The sequence below is a fragment of the Muscardinus avellanarius genome (assembly GCF_963383645.1).
Source record: "Muscardinus avellanarius genome assembly, chromosome: X".
Classification (NCBI taxonomy): Eukaryota; Metazoa; Chordata; class Mammalia; order Rodentia; family Gliridae; genus Muscardinus; species Muscardinus avellanarius.
This window is the reverse complement of record NC_137792.1, coordinates 86,470,024-86,487,882: the sequence shown is the minus strand read 5'-3', so window position 1 is coordinate 86,487,882 and position 17,859 is coordinate 86,470,024. Positions and strand designations below refer to the sequence as shown.

The following is a 17,859-nucleotide window of genomic DNA, read 5'->3' as shown; positions in this document are numbered from 1 at the left end:
GGCCATTATCCAGTGAACCACCAACCAATTCATGTGAAAACTGAGTTCTTGGTTTGCCATATGGAAACAAGGAAGTGCATAGATTTGTTGGATTTTCACTTTTCCTAATTGTTGTTTATTTTTTGCTTCCTAGTGTCATCTGCGATTGAAGAGAGAAATCCTTTCCTCTTTCTTGACACTTCAGAAAGGCCTAGACATTTGGCATAACCTTGTTTGACCACTTTTAAAAGGAAGGGATAACAAAAGAACCTCAAAAAAAATGTAAAAGAAGGTCACGGTCAATGCCAGTGAAACTGGGAGGCAGAAGCAAGTAGCAGAACTCAAAAAGAAATAGGGCTTGAAGTACACAGCAGGAGGGGGGCTGCCTGCCTGGCACCCCAAAGGAAAGCTGTCAATTAAAATAGGAACCTTTGCTTAAAAGGCTAAGCGAAGTCCAGTCCAGCTGTAGTGGGGGATACTATTCAGTACACAGCCATGGATTACTGCAAAGGAAGGGCAGAGAGACGGCATATTAGCCACAGATCATTCCTAGATTGCCTCCAGCTCCTTTTCTGTCACTGGCCAAACATCAAAGGCCATCTAACCTCATGGCCGTGACAATGAAGAGCTCCCAGGTTCCCAAAGCCACTATCAGATGGGACCCATTAGAAAAATTGGGGCTGGAATATTTTTGAAATATAAAATCCTTAAAGTTAAGGACTTTCCACTCTTTAAAAATTTTCCTCCAGCCAATGGGATTGCCTTTTCTTTTCTTTTCTTTTTTTTTTTTTTTAACCTCTGGGCTATCCTCCCAGACCTATTTTATACTTTATTTGGAAACAGGATCTCATTAAGTTGCTGGGGGCCTCACTCAGTAGCCGAGGCTGATTTGAACCTGTGCGCTCCTCCTGTCTCAGCCTCCCAAGTGCTGGGATTACAAGTGTGCACCACCATGCCCGGCTTGCCTTTTAATATAGAGGATGCTCACTGGGGATCCATGCAACATGCGTATTAAAGACATCATCACTTGCACCAAACCGATTAAAAGATTCATCCAGGCAAACTCCAAATGCTTGATTATTTGACCAGTTTATCTGTTTATGAATTGGGACTATTTTACCTGCTACTGGCCCTACCTTTTGGGGATGGTGTGGAATCTCTTGGGAAATAACCAAAGAAAGGCTGAAGCCCCTCTAAAGAATCCTGGAAGTCTATCATTCAAGACTCTAGGCTGGTAATAATATTCAGGTTTATTGTCCCCAGAGTTGGACAGGGGGGAAATTTCTGCTTTTTACTGAAGCAATTGTATTTTATGGGAAGGGTTTGGTGTAAATAAACTCATTGGGGACTTTTAGCACAGCTTGACTTGCAGTTACTTTGAGTGACTGAAGACTGGAAAGGGCTGGGCCATCAAAGGATCTCTTCTTGGAGCCATCTGGGAAGGGACAGGGGGCTCTTGGGGTTAGAGTGGGCAGGGAAGGTCACATGCAACTGGGACACAGGAGCCTACGGGGATGGCTTTGCTGGCCAGTGCTCCCCTAGCCATAGCAGCTGCAAATAACCTCGGGGAAAAAAGCAGCAATCAGAGTTCCAACAGGGAAGCTGGTGTGAAAAGTGGTACATGGGACCTCTGAACGTTACACTCTGGCAAGGATGGGGATTTGAGTGGGGAGAAGCGGGATCTGGTGGGCTGGGATGCTAGGAGAGGGACTTGGATGCTGGATACATCTCTGAGCCATGTAACTGCTGGCTTTTTGACCAGGAGCTAGACATCATCCTCTGACTGTCAGGCTTCTATAAAACTTGGCAGGAAGAGAGAGGAGGGCATGGGTTTCTGCCCCCCTAGACATGTTAAGGGGGAATTAGAGAAAGGGAGGCCCCACTCTGTTGCACAGGAAAGGGAGCATCTACAGGAAGCCCAAACTGAAAATGAAAAGAGAAGTTGGGTTAATGAATGGATGGATTAATGTACCAAAACAAAATAGATCAGAAGATAATTATTTGTCGTGATGACTACTGGATAAATTAGAATACTGCTGTTAAAGTGTCTTAAGTTTTCATTGCAAGGGAACATGCTTTTTTCTCTCTCCGATGCCCACATACAGGGTATTGGCATTAGGTAATAAAATAATCAACAGCCACAAAAATACTTTTAAAAATATCTTCTAGTCAGGAGTGGTGGTGCATGTCTATAATCCCAGTAATTGGGAGGCTGAGACAGGAAGACAGCCCCAGCAAGTGGTGAGACTCTCAGTAACCTAGTGAGACCCCATTTCAAAATAAAAATATGGTGGGGCTGGAGGTGTGGCTTGTAGGTAGAATGCTCCTAGATTCAATGCCCAGTACCATATACACACACCAAAAAAATCTCTTCTTAATTATTAGGTCCTAGCCGGGTGTGGTGGCCCATGCCTGTAAACCCAGTATTTGGGAGGCTGAGACTCTTAGCAACTTAAGGAGACCTTGTTTCAAAAATAAAATAGAGGCCGGGCATGGTGGCTCACCCTTGTAATCCCAGTACTTGGAGGATGAGACAGAAGGATCACTGGCGCAGCTTCAGCTACTTAGTGAAGCCCTCTACAACTTAGTGAGACTCTGCTTCAAAAAAAAAAAGAATAAAAAATAGGGTTGAGGGTGTAGCTCAGAGGTAGAATTTCCCTGGGTTCCATTTCCAGTACCTCAAAAATAAATAAATAAATAAATAAATAAATAAATAAATAAATAAATAGGGCTGGGATGTATCTCGGAAGTAGAATCCCTCTGGGTTCAATGTCCTGTATCTGTCTATCATCTATCATCTCTCTCTCTCTCTTTCACACACACACACACACACACACACACACACACACACACACACACACACACAATTACTAGGTCCTGACTAATGCCTTTGCTGCTCCCACCCGGATACCTTGTCTAGCAATACCTTAAGCCATACACTGTGCTAGGGACTGGGACGACAGCAGTGGACAGATCCTCTAGGATTTTATCGTCTTCCTAAGTGCTGCTGTTGAATTCTAGTCAACCAGAAGAGGCTCGAAGACAGACTGTAAATCATTTCATTGTTCTTGGAGGATCATCTTATTTGGCCTGGTTTCATGGGCCTTATGTTTCAGAAGCCTCTATGGACTTGCTCTTTAGGGTTTGCTTGAAAGCAGGATGCTTTGCCAGTTGCCTGAAGTCCCCAGAGCCAAAGCCGTGGCAATCAGTTTGGTGACTGACAGCAGGCTCTCCATCTACATCATAAACTGCATGGTGAACAGGGAAGTGTCTTCTCAATATTTTATATTCCTCAGTCCAAACAGACCAAGTGCAAAAAGGCACTGATAAGATGACTGAGCATTTTGAACAATAACTAGACATTTTAGTGAGTTACTGTTAATTTTGTAGATGTGATAATGGCGAGAGTATGATTATTATAAATAGATACATATGAGGGCATTTATATTTGAGGTGTTGAAGACTGAACTCGGGTATTCTACGCCCGAGTTACACCCCCAGCCCATTTTATGTTTTTTCTTCTTCCTTTCTCTTCCTTCCTTCCTTCCTTCCTTCCTTCCTTCTTTTTTTTTTTTTTTTTTTGCAGGACTGGGGATGTAACCCAGAGGCATTCTACCTCTGAGCTACACCCCCAGCCCAGCCCTATTTTTTATTCTTTATTTTGAAACAGAGTCTCACTGAGTTGCAAAGGGCCTCACTAAGTAGCTGAGGCTGGCTGTGAACTGCGATCCTTCTATCTCAGCCTTCCTAATGCTGGGATTACAAGCATGTACCACTACGCCCGGCTTATGTTTTTGTTTTGAAACAGGGTCTTGTTCGTTTGTTGAGAGTCTAAGTTGCTGAAGCTGATCTTGAATATGTGATCTTCCTGTCTCAGCCTTCTAAGTACTGGGATTACAGGCATGGCCACCACATTCAGCTCTATTTTCACTTCTCTTGTTCATGTTTGAAAGTTCCCATGGTAAAGTGGGTTTTTTTTCCTCAGTATTGGGGATGTAACCCAGGGGCATTCTACCTTCGAGTTGCACCCCCAGCCCTATTTTTTAATCTTTATTTTGAAACAGGGTCTCACTGAGTTGCAAAGGGCCTCACTAAGTAGCTAAGGCTGTCCACGAATCCGGATCCTCCTGTCTCAGCCTCCCAAATGCTGGGATTACAAGCGTGCGCCACCATGCCTGGCTGGTAAAGTTTTAAAAATAAGAAGGAAACCAAAATATGTCAAAATACGTATGTTCCCTCTCCCTATACTACATGAGCCCGGCAGGGTATATAGAAGGTGCTTAAGTACTGCTTTCAGCATCCCTGTGAGTTCTATAACACCAGGCACTGCTTCATTCATTTGTGTGGACATGACACCCAGCCCTCAGGAATAAATCCTGAGGGTTACCTGCTTACCTCCTTAGCAGAGGTTGTCACAAAGCTGGAATTTGTAGGATTAAATGTAAGCTATCTATATTACCTAAGGTCTCTTCATTCTCTCCCACTTTGATTATGGTTTTGGGAAGTGCCAAAAGGAACCCGGAGAACTCGAACCCCTCAGATAAGCAAGAGCTACCAGAGGGAAACAGAGACTCGAGTTTCCATTGGTTTCTTTCATTTCTAAACTTTGGTGATTGCTGTGACATTGCAGGACAGGGCTCTTGACCTTCAGGACAGTTTCTTACATCACCCCAGTTAATTCTGGAAGTAATGATCATGGCTCTTTAATTAAAAAAATTGCCCAAATTGAAACCTCAAATATTGATCACAGAGCCTGGCATAGTAGTGCATGCCTGTAATCCCAGTACTTGGGAGGCTGAGACAGGAGAATTGCAGGTTCCGAGCCAACCTCAGCAACTTAGTAAGGCTTGTAGCAACTTAGTGAGACCCTATTTCCAAATTTAAAAAAATAGGGCTGGAGGTGTAGCTCAAAGGTAGAATCCCCCTGGGTTCAATTCCTAACACCACTCACATACAAAAAAATTGATCGCAGGACCCACTTCTGCTACCCAGCTGTTCTAGCACCATAAGTCTGCAAATGCCCCCCTTTAATCAGGCAGGCAGGCAGGCAGGCATTCCGGGAGTACACCTGAAACCAGCCCAAGCTATTTACTTTTTCAAATTGTAAGTGATAAGATAAAACCAGCTATCCTAATGAAGCAGTTTCTTTCGTGATTAGATATGTGGGGGGTTTGGGGTTTGGGGAGAGATGTTCTAGAAGCCACTGCCAGTTCTACTGAGAGTTAATGAAGCTTACCAGGACCCTGGGTCTCATGCAGCATGCAGCAAACAGCAGAGTTAACTGTAAAACAGTAAGAGCTAATGAAGATGGAGTGAGCATGAGGAGCAATCAACTATTATGAGTTGACACAAACAATGAAGAGTTAAAGGTCAAAAGAGATTAGGAGTAGCTGGGAGGGGAAGAGGGAGAGGGCCTGGGAGGGACCCTCAAACACGAGGCCTCTTTCTTAATCACTTGAATGGAAATTCTGAATATGTGACTCTAGTAGGTCCAACTACCCTAGAAGAAATGCTACTAACACCATTTCTACTCTTAAAGCCCATTGCCACCACTGCTATGGAGCACAGTGGCACAGGACTAATGGGTAGTCTTCCAGAAGTGAACCAACTGTTCGTGGACTTACATAAGGAGGCCAGACCTGGGGCCACCTATAGATCTAGAAGTGTGGAAGAGGGCAGGCTATTTTGTTTGGCCCTCTTTGCTAATATGAGGTGCCACATTATAGCAAGGTTTTCAGCCATTTCAGAAGTGTGAAAGGGAACCGTCATCAATCCCAAATACTTCTGGAGATCAGAAAGAGGCGTCTTCCCCATGCAGCCTGGGCTGGGGGAAGGTTGGTAGGTTTGAGGCATCAAGGGAAAATATGGTCTGAAGGGAGCTTTACTTGAACACCTTGAAGAAGGAATATTTATAGATCAGTGTCAGTGTTGTCCGAATAAACAACCTAATCTTCTCATTCCTGCAAGTGGACTGGGAAATTGTCCCATGGATGGAGTTAACAAATACCATAGGGCTATGAAGGCAGCATATTAGAGCTGAAAGACAGAGTTAGACTTTTCTGATCTTAAAAATAGAAAATGCTGGGCATAGTGGGCCATGCTTGTGATCATGGTACTTTGGAGGTTGAGATAGGCGGATCACAGGTTCGAGGCCAGCCTCAAAAACCTAGCAGGACCCTCATCAACTTAGCGACACTGTATTTCAAAACAAAACTAAACAAACAAAAAGGGCTGTGGATGTAGGTTGGAGGTAGAATGCCGCTGGGTTCAATCCTCAGTACTAAAATAAGTAGTAGTAGTAGTAGTTAGTAGTAGTAGTAATAATAATAATAACAACAACAACAACAACAACAACAATAGGCTGGGGAATGTAGCTTGGAGGTAGAATGCCCCTGGGTTCAGTGCCCAAAACATTACTAAATAAATAAATAAATAAATAAAAATAGAAAAAGCCTGTAATCCCAGCTACTTGGGGGGCTGAGACAGAAGGAGTCTAAGTTTGAGGCACCAATCAGGGCACCTTAGTGAGATCCTGTCTCAAAATAAAAGTTATTTTATTTTATTTTTGCCGTACCAAGGATGGAACCCAGGGGCATTCTACCTCCGAGATACATCCCCAACCCTATTTTTCATTCTTTAGTTTGAAACAGGGTCTTATTGTATTACAAAGGGCCTCACTAAGTAGCTGAGGCTGGCCATGAACCTGATTCTCCTGTCTCAGCCTCCCAAATGCTGGGATTAAAAGTGTGCGCCACCACGCCCAGCTTCAAAATAAAATTTAAAAAGGGCTGGGGATGTAGGTCAGTGGTAGAATGTTTGTCTAGCATGTGTGAAACCCTGGGTTTTTCCATCCCCAATACTGCAAAGAAAAAAAAAAGAAATCTATTTCTGCCTGTACGACTAATACACCATGATAGATAAGTGAACATATGGTGTTTCCAAAGAGACTTTCATCTGACTAGTTGAACTTCACTCATTAGGTAATAGCAGAAAAGTTTATTTATCACTGATTTTTTTTTGGTGATGTTACTGGAGATTGAACCCAGGAACATCCTACATCTGAGCTACATCCTCAGCACTGTTTTATTTTTTGGTTTTGAAAAAGGCTCTTGCTAAGTTATTTAGGCTGGCCTGGAATCAGCGATTCTCCTGTCTCAGCCTCTCAAGTACTAGGATTATAGGCGTAGGCATGCGCCACCATGCCTAGCTAATCAGTGAATTGGACATGATGTTAAGGCTCAGTAATGAAAATCTCTAGACCAGTTGGTAAAAATGTTCAGATTACACATTTGTTCTTCAAATGTGATCCGGGCATGGTGGCGCCCGCTTGTAATCCCAGCACTTGGGAGGCTGAGACCAGAAGACTGCGGTTCGCGGACAGCCTCAGCTGAGGTCCTCTGCAACTCGGTGAGACCCGGTTTCAAAATAAAGAATAAAAAACAGGGCAGGGGGGTGTAGCTCGGAGGTCAAATGCCCCTGGATTCCATCCCCAGACCCGAAAAAAAATGTGAAAATTGGACTGCAAAACTGAGTGCCCTCAAATGGAAAATAGTTTGCAGTTGTACAAATTCCCTGTATTATTCCTAAGCAAAGAGCCAGACACTGAAGAAAGGAAGATGTCTCTTCCTTCTAATAAGTGTCCAATAGTTAATGCCAGGAAAAATTGGTTAAAAATAGAAGGTAATAGCTATGGACATCTTTCAAATCCTAAGGACCCTTTGGTAAGTAAGGACACTGCTAAACATTCTGAGAATGACTCCAGTCGCACTATACAAACAAACAACCAAAGAGCTCAAGGGCACCGCTAGATGTTTTCTTGGTATTGTATAGGTCTTGTGGAAATGGCCGTTCTCTTCTCTGGTTCTGAGATAAGGAATAAGTAATCCCTGCTACTTGGGGGGCTGGGACAGGAGGATTGCAAGTTGGTGATAATCTCTGCTCAACAAGCAGAGACTGCATCCTGCCTTACCAAGTAGCAGGGCAAGATAAACTGGTTTTTAATTCATTCCCCCAGCTCGAGGACACTGACACCCGAAGGTTCCCCGCTAAGTTCTCGATACCTTAGAACTTAGCTGGGTACAACTAAGCAGCTAGCCTTCAGCAGTGGCAGTTAAATTCTGTCGGCCGCAGCTAATGAGAACTGACGTGGGTGAGGATCGGACTAAGGTGCCGAGAGGTGAACAACCTTAGGCCTAGGCACATCGGGTGCAACTCAGGGGCAAAAGGAGGACCCGGAGGCTCCTGCTAAAAGGCTTTCTCTTTTTATCTTCCCTTTTTTCCCTCCCTTTTTTTTAAAAAAAAATAACTTTGCACCTCTCATTTTTCTACTCTCTCGAATTCCTTTTGCTTTTCCTCTCCTTTCCCTTCCTCTACCATCTCCTTCGAATTTGAAGAGATTTCCTAATTGGGACAAATAGAGGGATTAGGCTTCTGGGACCACAATTCTCCCCTACACCCAGCTCCCCAAACTTAGGGAATCCAAAGGTGCCCTGGAGTCATTGAGACTAGTTAAGAGTTACCCAAATGAGTCTAGACCCCATGGCTCAGACCTGCTCACCAGCCCTCAGCCTCCTCTGCCTGCAAGTCCTGCCCTGGAGGGATAAATAAGCAGGAGAAAACAGGAGCCACCACTCCAGAACACCCTGCTACTTACTTTTTCTTCTCCTTGTCTCTTTTCAGAGTCTGTGAGCCTCCAGCCTGAGACCCCTGAGACTGGAGCAGCTCGGCCGCCGTCTTCCTCTGTTTGAAAGCATTTACTTCATCATCCAAGGATTTCTTCTTGTCCTCCAGCTTCTTCTTCTCGTCTTGATGCAGTTTCTTCAGACGATCAAACTTCTCATGCAGCTGGCAGGGAAGCAAAGGGAGATTGGAGAGAATCCCTTGTGACCATCTATCCCCCGGCCCAGCACAACCCAGGGTGGGAAGGGACTGGCATGGCTGCAACCCTGCAGAACCCTGGGACCTAAAGGGACACTTCTGCCAAGCACTGCCATGACAGCACCAAAGGGCACCATACTATGGATTGTTCTCCCTGCCTGTCATTTTATCTCAGAATCTCACTAACATGTATGGGGGGTAGGGTAGGATCTGGAGGGAAACACCAAGTGCTATATGCATATATGTTTGTATCCCTTTGAACCTCACTGCGATGTATACTTACAATGCACCAATTAAAATTTAAAGGAAGAGGCAGGCATGGTGGTGCATATCTGTAATCCCAGTATTTGGGAAAATGAGACAGGAGGATCACAGGCTCAAGGCCAGCCCCAACAACTTAGTGAGGCCCTCAGCAACATAGTGAGACCCTGTCTGAAAATAAAATAGTAGCATAGGGCTGGGGGTGTAGCTCAGAGATAGAATACCCAGGGTGTACCCCTGGGCATTCCATCCCTAGCACCACAGAAGACAAGTGTAAATATATATATATATATATATATATATATATATATATATATATACCCCTACCAGAGGCCTTGCAGCTCCTTGAAGAGGCAGAGGTCCAACATTAAACACATAGGCATACATAGATAAAAACTTCCTCAACAAGACCCCAAAGGCACAAGAAATTAAAAGAAGGACCAATACGTGGGATTGCATTAAACTGAAGACCCAAACAATAGCAAGCATATTATATTCTGGAACACCATTGTGATAAGTGGATCAGAAGCAAGAGACACATGCAGTTACCAACTCGAATGTATAAACTATCCTGAAGAGTAAGGGCACACCAAGCCTAATTTTGAGGAGCCCGGAGAGAACTGAGGGTTCTGTAGCACCTGCAGGACAGCAAGGTCAGTTCCATAGGCCCTGCGGGTATTAAGGACTGGCATTCGGTAAGGCGTGATGAATGACAGACTTGCTGTTTAAAGCGGCTCTTACAAGTTACTGGGGGAGGGGTATCACTTAGGCTGCCGATGAGCTGCAATTAACCTGGCTTTTATTTCAGCTTTTACTCATTTATCTTTGCGATTCCTTTGCCTTTCCTCCTAAAGGTGCTGGATGATGTTTTTCTTCTTAAAAGTGAAACAGAAATGAAATCAATACTCTCGCCATGGGCTTTCGTGATAAACCTGTAGAGTCAGCGGATTAAAGGTGGAAGAGACTTGGGAAGAAATGAAGTGTTTATCTTCCTCAGGGTTGAGGACTTCTAGGCCCAGAGAGGCGAAGCAGAAGCTGATAGGAGGAAAGTTGTACCTTCAGGCAATTAACCTGGCAGCAGGAGGTGAGCTGGCAGGGGACACTTTGGAGGCAGGGCCATAGCTTAGAGGACTAACTGCCTATGTTTAGGCAGAACCATCAAGCCTTAGATTAAAAGCTTGCTAGAAGCCGGGCGTGGTGGCGCACACTTGTAATCCGCGCGCTTGGGAGGCGGAGACAGGAGGATCGCGCAGATTCGAAGCCAGCCGCGCTGGCTTAAGAGACCCTGTTTCCAAATTTTAAAAAAAAATAGGTCTGGGAGTGTAGCCCGGAGGTAGAAGGGCTTCCAGGAACCCCAGTACCACCAAAAAAAAAAAAAAAAAAAGGTTGCTAGAGTCAGGCATGGTGGCACACACTTGTAATCCCAGCATTTGGGAGGCGGAGACGGGAGGATCGCGTTTCTTGGACAGCCTCAGCTACTTACTTAGTGAGGCCTCTGCAACTCAGTGAGACCCGGTTTCAAAAAATATAAAGACTAAAATATAGGTCCGGGGTTGTAGCTTGGAGGTAGAATGTCCCTGGATTCCATTCCAGTACTGAAAAAATAAAAATAAAAAAGCTTGCTAGACCTGGACAGATGCTCCTTTAACTGTAAAATGAAATGGGAAAATGTATCCTAGTGAACAGGGAAATGCCTCATTTATCTCTGTTTTAGGTTTCAGCAAATTCCCCAGGACTCTCTGGGATCACCCTTCCCCATTAGTGAAAGTCTGATGGGCAGGTCAGCCAAGAAAATGATCAATTGTCCCCACAGGAAAGGGAAAAGAGTCAGTCCACACCTGACCGCAAGGACCCAACTCTACAGCACTGCTGCCCAATACAACTTTTTGCGATGCTGAAAATGTTCTGTACCTGTGTTGTTCAACACAATGTGGCTAATGAGTGTGAAGAACTGAGGTGTGTGTGTGTGTGTGTGTGTGTGTGTGTGTGTGTGTGTGTGTGTGTCTGTGGTGCTGGGGATGGAACCCAGGGCATTCTACCTCTGAGCTACACCTCCAGCCCTATTTTATTTTTTTTATTTTGAAATAGGGCTTCACTAAGTTGTAGAGGGCCTTTCTAAGTTACTGAGGCTGGGCTGTGTACCTATGGTTCTCTTGTCTTAGCCTCCCAAGAATTGGGATTACAAGCAGGCACCACCATGCCCAGCTAGGAACTGAATTTTATTTTATTTTATTTATTTATTTATTTATTTTTTTGGTGGTACTGGGGTTCCTGGAAGCCCTTCTATATCCGGGCTACACTCCCAGACCTATTTTTTAGTTTTGGAAACAGGGTCTCTTAAGCCAGCGCGGCTGGCTTTGAACCTGCGCGATCCTCCTGTCTCTGTCTCCCAAGCGCGGGGATTACAAGCGTGCGCTACCATGCCCAGCTCTAGGAACTAAATTTTAACTGGTTTTGTATATTTCAAAATTGTGTGAGTTGGGTATGCTGTCACATGCCTGTGATCCCAGTACTTGAGAAGCTGAGACAGGAGGATTGCAGGTTTGAGGCCAACATGATTTAACTTAGTGAGGCCCTGTTTAAAAATAAAAATAATAAAATAGGGCTAGGGGTATAGCTCAGAGGTATAGTTGTGAGGCTTTCAACAACTTTGTGGGAACCTGTTTCGAAGTAAAAACTAAAATAAGGCTGGGCATAACTTGAGGTACAATGCCCCTGGGTTTCACCCTTAGCACTTCACACACACATACAAATAAAAATAAAAATATAATTCAGGGTGGTGGCGCATGCTTGTAATCCCAGCATTTGGGAGGTCGAGACAGGAGGATCACAGTTCGCATCTAGCCTCAGCTATTTAGTGAGGCCCCTTTACAACTCAGTGAGACCTTGTTTCAAAATAAAGAATAAAAACTAGGGCTGGAAGTGTAGCTCGGAGGTAGAATGCCCCATGGGTTCCATCCGCAGTCCCGGAAAAAAGAAAATAAAAAAATAAAGCCGGGCGTGGTGGCGCACGCTTGTAATCTCCACGCTTGGGAGGCGGAGACAGGAGGATCGCGCAGGTTCAAAGCCAGCCTCTCTGGGAGTGTAGCCTGAATGTAGAAGGGTTTCCAGGAACCCCAGTACCACCAAAAAAAAAAAAAAGATTAAAAAATTAATAGGCTGGGAATGTAGCTCAGAGGTAGGATGCTCCTGGGTTAGATAAAAAGAATCTAGGCCAAGTGGGGTGGTGCACATAAGACCTTGATTAAAAAAAAATTAAAAGGGCTCGGGGTTTACCCCTGGATTTAATTCCCAGTACCTAAATAAATAAATAAATATTAAAAACCCATTAAATAGTCACACATAGCTAGTGTGGATGGCAAGTTTCCAGAGAATGAAGTAACATAGAACTATCAAACCTCTCAGACTGGGAGAATGAAGGGTCAAGAAGACACAGATCTTATGGGCTTCCTCTGGCAGCCACAGTAGGGCTTCAGAAGCTCTGCCCTATTCCTGCCCAGAGGCTGGCAGGCTCCCCTAGCTGCTCTCTTAAGATCAAAGCCACTGTCATGGGCTACCCTGATACGTTTGGCCTCCCTTCCCTTCCTGCTCAGCACTCAGCCTCCCTGTTTACCTCTTTCTCTGCCTCCTTGAGCTCCGCTTCTTTCTCTTTGACTCTCTGGACGAACATCTGTCTCATTTCCTCTTCTTTTTTCTGCAGCTCCCCTAGGAATTCGTTTCTTTTGGCCTCATATGTCTCCTGCAAACTGTGAGAATGATCAGGTTAATCCCCTGCCTTCACAGCGGCCCCAAGCATCCTCCCTGAGGTCCTCCATCCTTCCTCCCCAGTTCTGACAGTGATGCAAAAACAGAACCACAGAGCAGTGGGCAACTGGTTTTTTGTTTTACAGCCAGATTACAGGGCTGCTGAAGGGGAAGGGGCAGCCCCGGTAAACTAGAGATAGACAATCTGGTTCGATACTCAAATTGTACACATGAGGAAACTGAGGCCCAGAGAGGTGGAGTCACTCACTCAAGATCACATGGGTAGTTAGAGGCAGGGCTGGGCCCAGAGGCTGGGTCTCTTCTCTATGCCCGCCCACTGTGCTACATCGCGCTGTGCTGCCATGCACGGCTCTGAAACTGACCACATTAATCATCGCATCGATAGATACCTGATGAGACTCCACCATGTGCCAGATCCAGTCCTAACCAACCACTCATTCAGCATCTAGAGCCAGTGGCTACCATGACTGCCCTCAAAGAACTCAGGGTCTAGTGCAAGATGCCTGGCTGAAGGCCACCTGCCTCTAGCCTAGACTTATTTTGAAAGATGTAAGAGTTAGCCTTCTTTTCAGAAGATGTGGCCCAAGCCGGGAGTAGTGTCAAACACCTGTAATACTAGTACTTGAGAGGTTGAGACGGTAGTATTGCAGGTTTGAGGCCAGCCTCAACAAGTTACCAAGGACCCTTAGAAATTTAGTGAGACCTTGTTTCAAAATAAAAGTACTGGAGGTATAGTTCAGAAGTAGAAGGCCACTGGGGTTCAATCCCTAGTATCATGAAAAAAATTTAAAAAGCTGTTTCTCATTCCTGTCAAAAGGCTGCAAGGCTCCCTCTGGCTCTGTAAAAGCACGTGTAGAGAGAGAATGGCATTCACATTAAAGAAGTGGCCAGCTGGTTGCAGTGGTGCATTCTTGTAACCCCAGTACTTGGGAGGCTGGGGCAGGAGATCGCAGGTTTGAGGCCAGACTTAGCACGATCTTGTTTCAAAATAAAAAAAAAATAAAATGGGGACGGGGGCATAGCTCAGAGGTAGAATGCCCCTAGGTTCAATCCTCAGCACCACAAAAAAAGACACAAAGAACTGGATATGTATCTAAGTCATGCATGATTTTAAACAAGAGGACTGGCTGGGCATAGTGGCACACACGCCTATAATCCCAGTACTTGGGAACCTGAAATAGAAGGATTGCAGGTTCGAAGGCAGTCTCAGCAGCTCAGTGAGGCTCACATCAACTTAGTGAGACCTTGTTTCCAAATAAAAAGTAAAATAGGGCTGAGGGTATAGCTTGGAGGTAGTATGCCCCTGGGTTCAGTCCCCAGTGCCATAAAAATAAATAGATGATAGATAGATAGATAGATGATAGATAGATAGTTAAATAGATAGGCTCCAGTAAAAAATGAGAAATGTTACTCTGGCTGTTTCATGTAGGAGAGGCTTTCTAACAATACAAATACAAAATGGCAGGATCTGCCGGGCATGGTGGCGCACGCTTGTAATCCCAGCATTCAGGAGGCTGAGACCAGAGGATCGCGGTTCGCGGGACAGCCTCAGCTACTTAGTGAGGCCCTCTGCAACTCAGTGAGACCCTGTTTCAAAATAAAAAATAAAAAATAGGGCTGGGGGTGTAGCTTGGAGGTAGAATGCCTCTGGGTTCTATCCTCAGTACCACAAAATGGCAGGATCTCCATCTTAAGGGCTGGTAGGGAATAGAGGTAGCCGGTAAGGGAAGTTAAATTTCCAGGACTCAGGAGCAGTCAAAGATGATTTTGGATTTTGGCTTGGACAACCAATTGGAACTGCAATAAAGACCCTAGAGAAAGAGTATTTTTAAGAGGGAAGAATTCTAATGGAGCCGAGTGTGGTAGCACATGGCTCTAATCCCAGCACTTGGGAGGCTGAGACAGGAGGATGGATAACAAGCCAGTGTCAACAATGGAGTGAGACACTGATTCAAACTAAAAAGGGCTGGAGTGTATCTTGGAGGTAGAATGCCAAAAAAAAAAAAAAAAAATAGAAGAAGATGGATCAGCATGTGCCCAGCTCAAGTTTCAGGTAGGGCCCCTCTGGGATGTCTGAGCAGAAATGTCCAGTATGTGGTTGGATAGATGGGTTCAAGAGCTCAAAAGTAAGAATTCAGCTTACAAGTCATCTCCTTTGAGGCGGTAGTTAGAATCATCTACAAAGGGAACACAGTGAAAGCAGCTGAGGTCGTAGGTAGGAATCCTGGAGGAATACCAACTTTTAAAGAAGTAAGCTTGCCAGGCGTGGTGGCGCACGCTTGTAATCCCTGCCTTGGGAGGCAGAGACAAGAGGATCGCGCAGGTTCGAAGCCAGCCGCGCGTGCTGGCTTAGGAGACCCTGTTTCCAAATAAAAATGTAAACATAGGTCTGGGAGTGTAGTCCGGAGGTAGAAGGGCTTCCAGGAACCCCAGTACCACCAAAAAAACAAAAACAAAAACGAAAAAAGAAGTAAGCTAAAGGAAAGGAGCCTGCAAACGAGGGTAGAGGAGCAGCAAGAGAGACAGAGTCAGGAATAGGATCAGCCAGGCTGGTAACAGAAGAGCCAGCGACAGAGAAATATCAAGGACGCAGTGAGGAAGAGTATTAGATATTGAGCACTGAGATCACAGAAGATGGGATTCAAAGACCACAAGGAAATTGGCCACCGGTCTGTGACTGCTGGCCTCGGAGAGAGACTCTTCCCTGGTATGTGGACTGCATTGGGTTGAGGAAGTACAGGAGAGGAGGGAAGCAGAGCGGTAAATAGAGACTCTTTCTACTTCCTGTCAGAGCCAAGCTTCTTGGCAGAGCAGAGGCTGGTGAGGAAGAGCAGGGCTAAGGGAGTTTCTTTAGGATGGGAATGCCGACTGGCAATGTGGAAAGGGGCCAGTGGAGGAGAAGACGGGAGAACAGAAGTATTCAAGAGGAATAAAAGGAAAAGGGGAGGCGACTTGAGGGCCAGGTGCGGGCATGCTTCCTATCCCAAAGATGCATGGGAAGCTGCAGGAGGCACAGGAGCTCCCACCAGAGGTGAGCACTCCAGCGGCCGGGCCCCGCCTGCCACATTAGGGAGCCTGGCTGCTGTGCCTTGCCCCAGGCTGGCTTTCTGCTGCAAACAGGTACTGTGGGGACATTAGAGGCCACTGGAAAGCCTGCTTTGCCCACAGACTTCCCCCATATTTGCTTATAGAAGCCTAACATTTCCTGAAAGGAGACCGAGCCACTGTAAAGGGCACTCCATGATAATTTAACATTCAAACAGGGCTTATGTCACGCATCATGTCTGGAGATCAGGCACTCTTCTACTCCGTCTCCTGCTCCCATCTGCAAAATAACCTGCTTTCTAAAACATTCTCCCACGCCGGGCGTGGTGGCGCACGCTTGTAATCCCTGCGCTTGGGAGGCGGAGACAGGAGGATCGCGCAGGTTCGAAGCCAGCTGTGCTGGCTTAAGAGACCCTGTTTCCAAATAAAAAAATATAAAAAATAGGTCTGGGAGTGTAGCCCAGAGGTAGAAGGGCTTCCAGGAACCCCAGTACCACCAAAATAAATAAATAAATAAATAAATAAATAAATAAATAAAAATAAAACATTCTCCCTTTCCCAAGGCATCTTAGATTCTGAATGGAGAAGTAAGTACACCAATGATTCTTCATATCCTGTGACCACAAGCAAATTCACACTTGAAGGCAAATGCTAAGGACAGTGCAAGAAGAGCCTGCATTCATCGATGTGGGGCAAGTGGCTGCCTGATCCTGTCTGGTTTGGGTTTGTTTTGCAGTGCTGGATGGAACCCAGGGCTTCCTCCATCCTAGGCAAATGCTCTGTCACTGAGCTCTGCCCCAGCCCCCCGCCCTCTGATTTTGAGAATGGAGAGGTGGGTGGAGAAGAGACTAGAAACCTGCCTGGGCAGCAGGAGCCTGATGAAGAAAGTGGGGGCGAGGACACTTACTAACTGCCACCCTGTGGGACGAGGGCAGAGCTGGCCGGAGCGGCCAAGTGGGAGATGACGTGCTGGGAGAGATCAGCCTTGCTGCCTCTCTGCTTTCCCTCACCCAGGTACACAGGGTGCAGTGCTTCCCAGGTCTGCCCCGCTGCGGCTCTCCACTGCAAGTGCTCAGAGGCTGAGGGAAGGGACCATAGAATTGGCAACTGAGGTCCCCTGCCCCTCGGGCAAGCACTCATGTCTGCCTCCCCTGTGACTTCTCCAAGCGAGGCTTCCATACCACTGTGGTACCTGAAGGGTTTGCTGTCAGGGTCAGTATCCTTGAAGCCCATCTCCTCCAGCTTACAGCGGCGGTACAGCTCATAGTGGCGGGTGTGGGTCTGCTCCCGCAGGTCCTCCATGTTAACCCGAATCAGCATCTCCCGCAGTTTCACGAAGTCACAGTGGGCCTCATTTTCAACTGCATAGCGGGGGTGGGGGTTGAAAGGATATTGAAAGGAAGGCCAGCAGAAGGAGGAAATGGAGGAAATGAGAGGCAAAATGTTCAACAGTGACCTTACCTTGCAATTTGTACATAGAGCCTGGGGCTTTACTTCCTAATTTATTTATTTTTGCTAAAAATGCCAACGGAAAGTTACAAACAACACTATCTAAGGATGTTCAGGAGCACTGCAACCCAAGATTACCAGTCAGACCTTCATACAAATGTTTTCTTGGTGCCACTTTTTGGACAAGAGCATGGGCAGATCCATCCATCTATCCATCCATTCATCCATCCATCCATCTGATAAATATTTATGGAATCTCTGTTCCCATTATGCTATGGAGCCCTAGGAACTGAGAAATGAAGTCATGGCATCTTGCCCTTGGGAGCTTACAGTTTGGTGGAAAAATAGATTCAGATAGACAACCACAATATGATGCAAAAATTACAAAAATGGGCATAGCTAGGTGCTATGAAAGTGCAGAAAGAGGGGTCCTACCAATTCCTGGGAGAGCACAGTCTTCACCAAAGAGAACCCCTAAAGTAA

The 17,859-nt window shown here is 45.7% G+C and overlaps 1 protein-coding gene across 1 annotated transcript in view; it reads right to left on the bottom strand.

Moving 5' to 3' along the window:
- Window positions 1-457: 457 nt before the first annotated feature.
- The window catches only part of SEPTIN6 (septin 6), a gene marked incomplete at both ends in the record, with an annotated part of 80,124 nt that continues 62,722 nt past the window's right edge, over window positions 458-17,859 (bottom strand). The window contains 4 exons of the mRNA XM_080719169.1: window positions 458-482; window positions 8,633-8,823; window positions 12,731-12,863; window positions 17,120-17,288. Of these exons, the coding sequence (XP_080575295.1) occupies window positions 458-482; window positions 8,633-8,823; window positions 12,731-12,863; window positions 17,120-17,288 (518 nt within the window). The remainder of the gene's footprint in view (window positions 483-8,632; window positions 8,824-12,730; window positions 12,864-17,119; window positions 17,289-17,859) is intronic.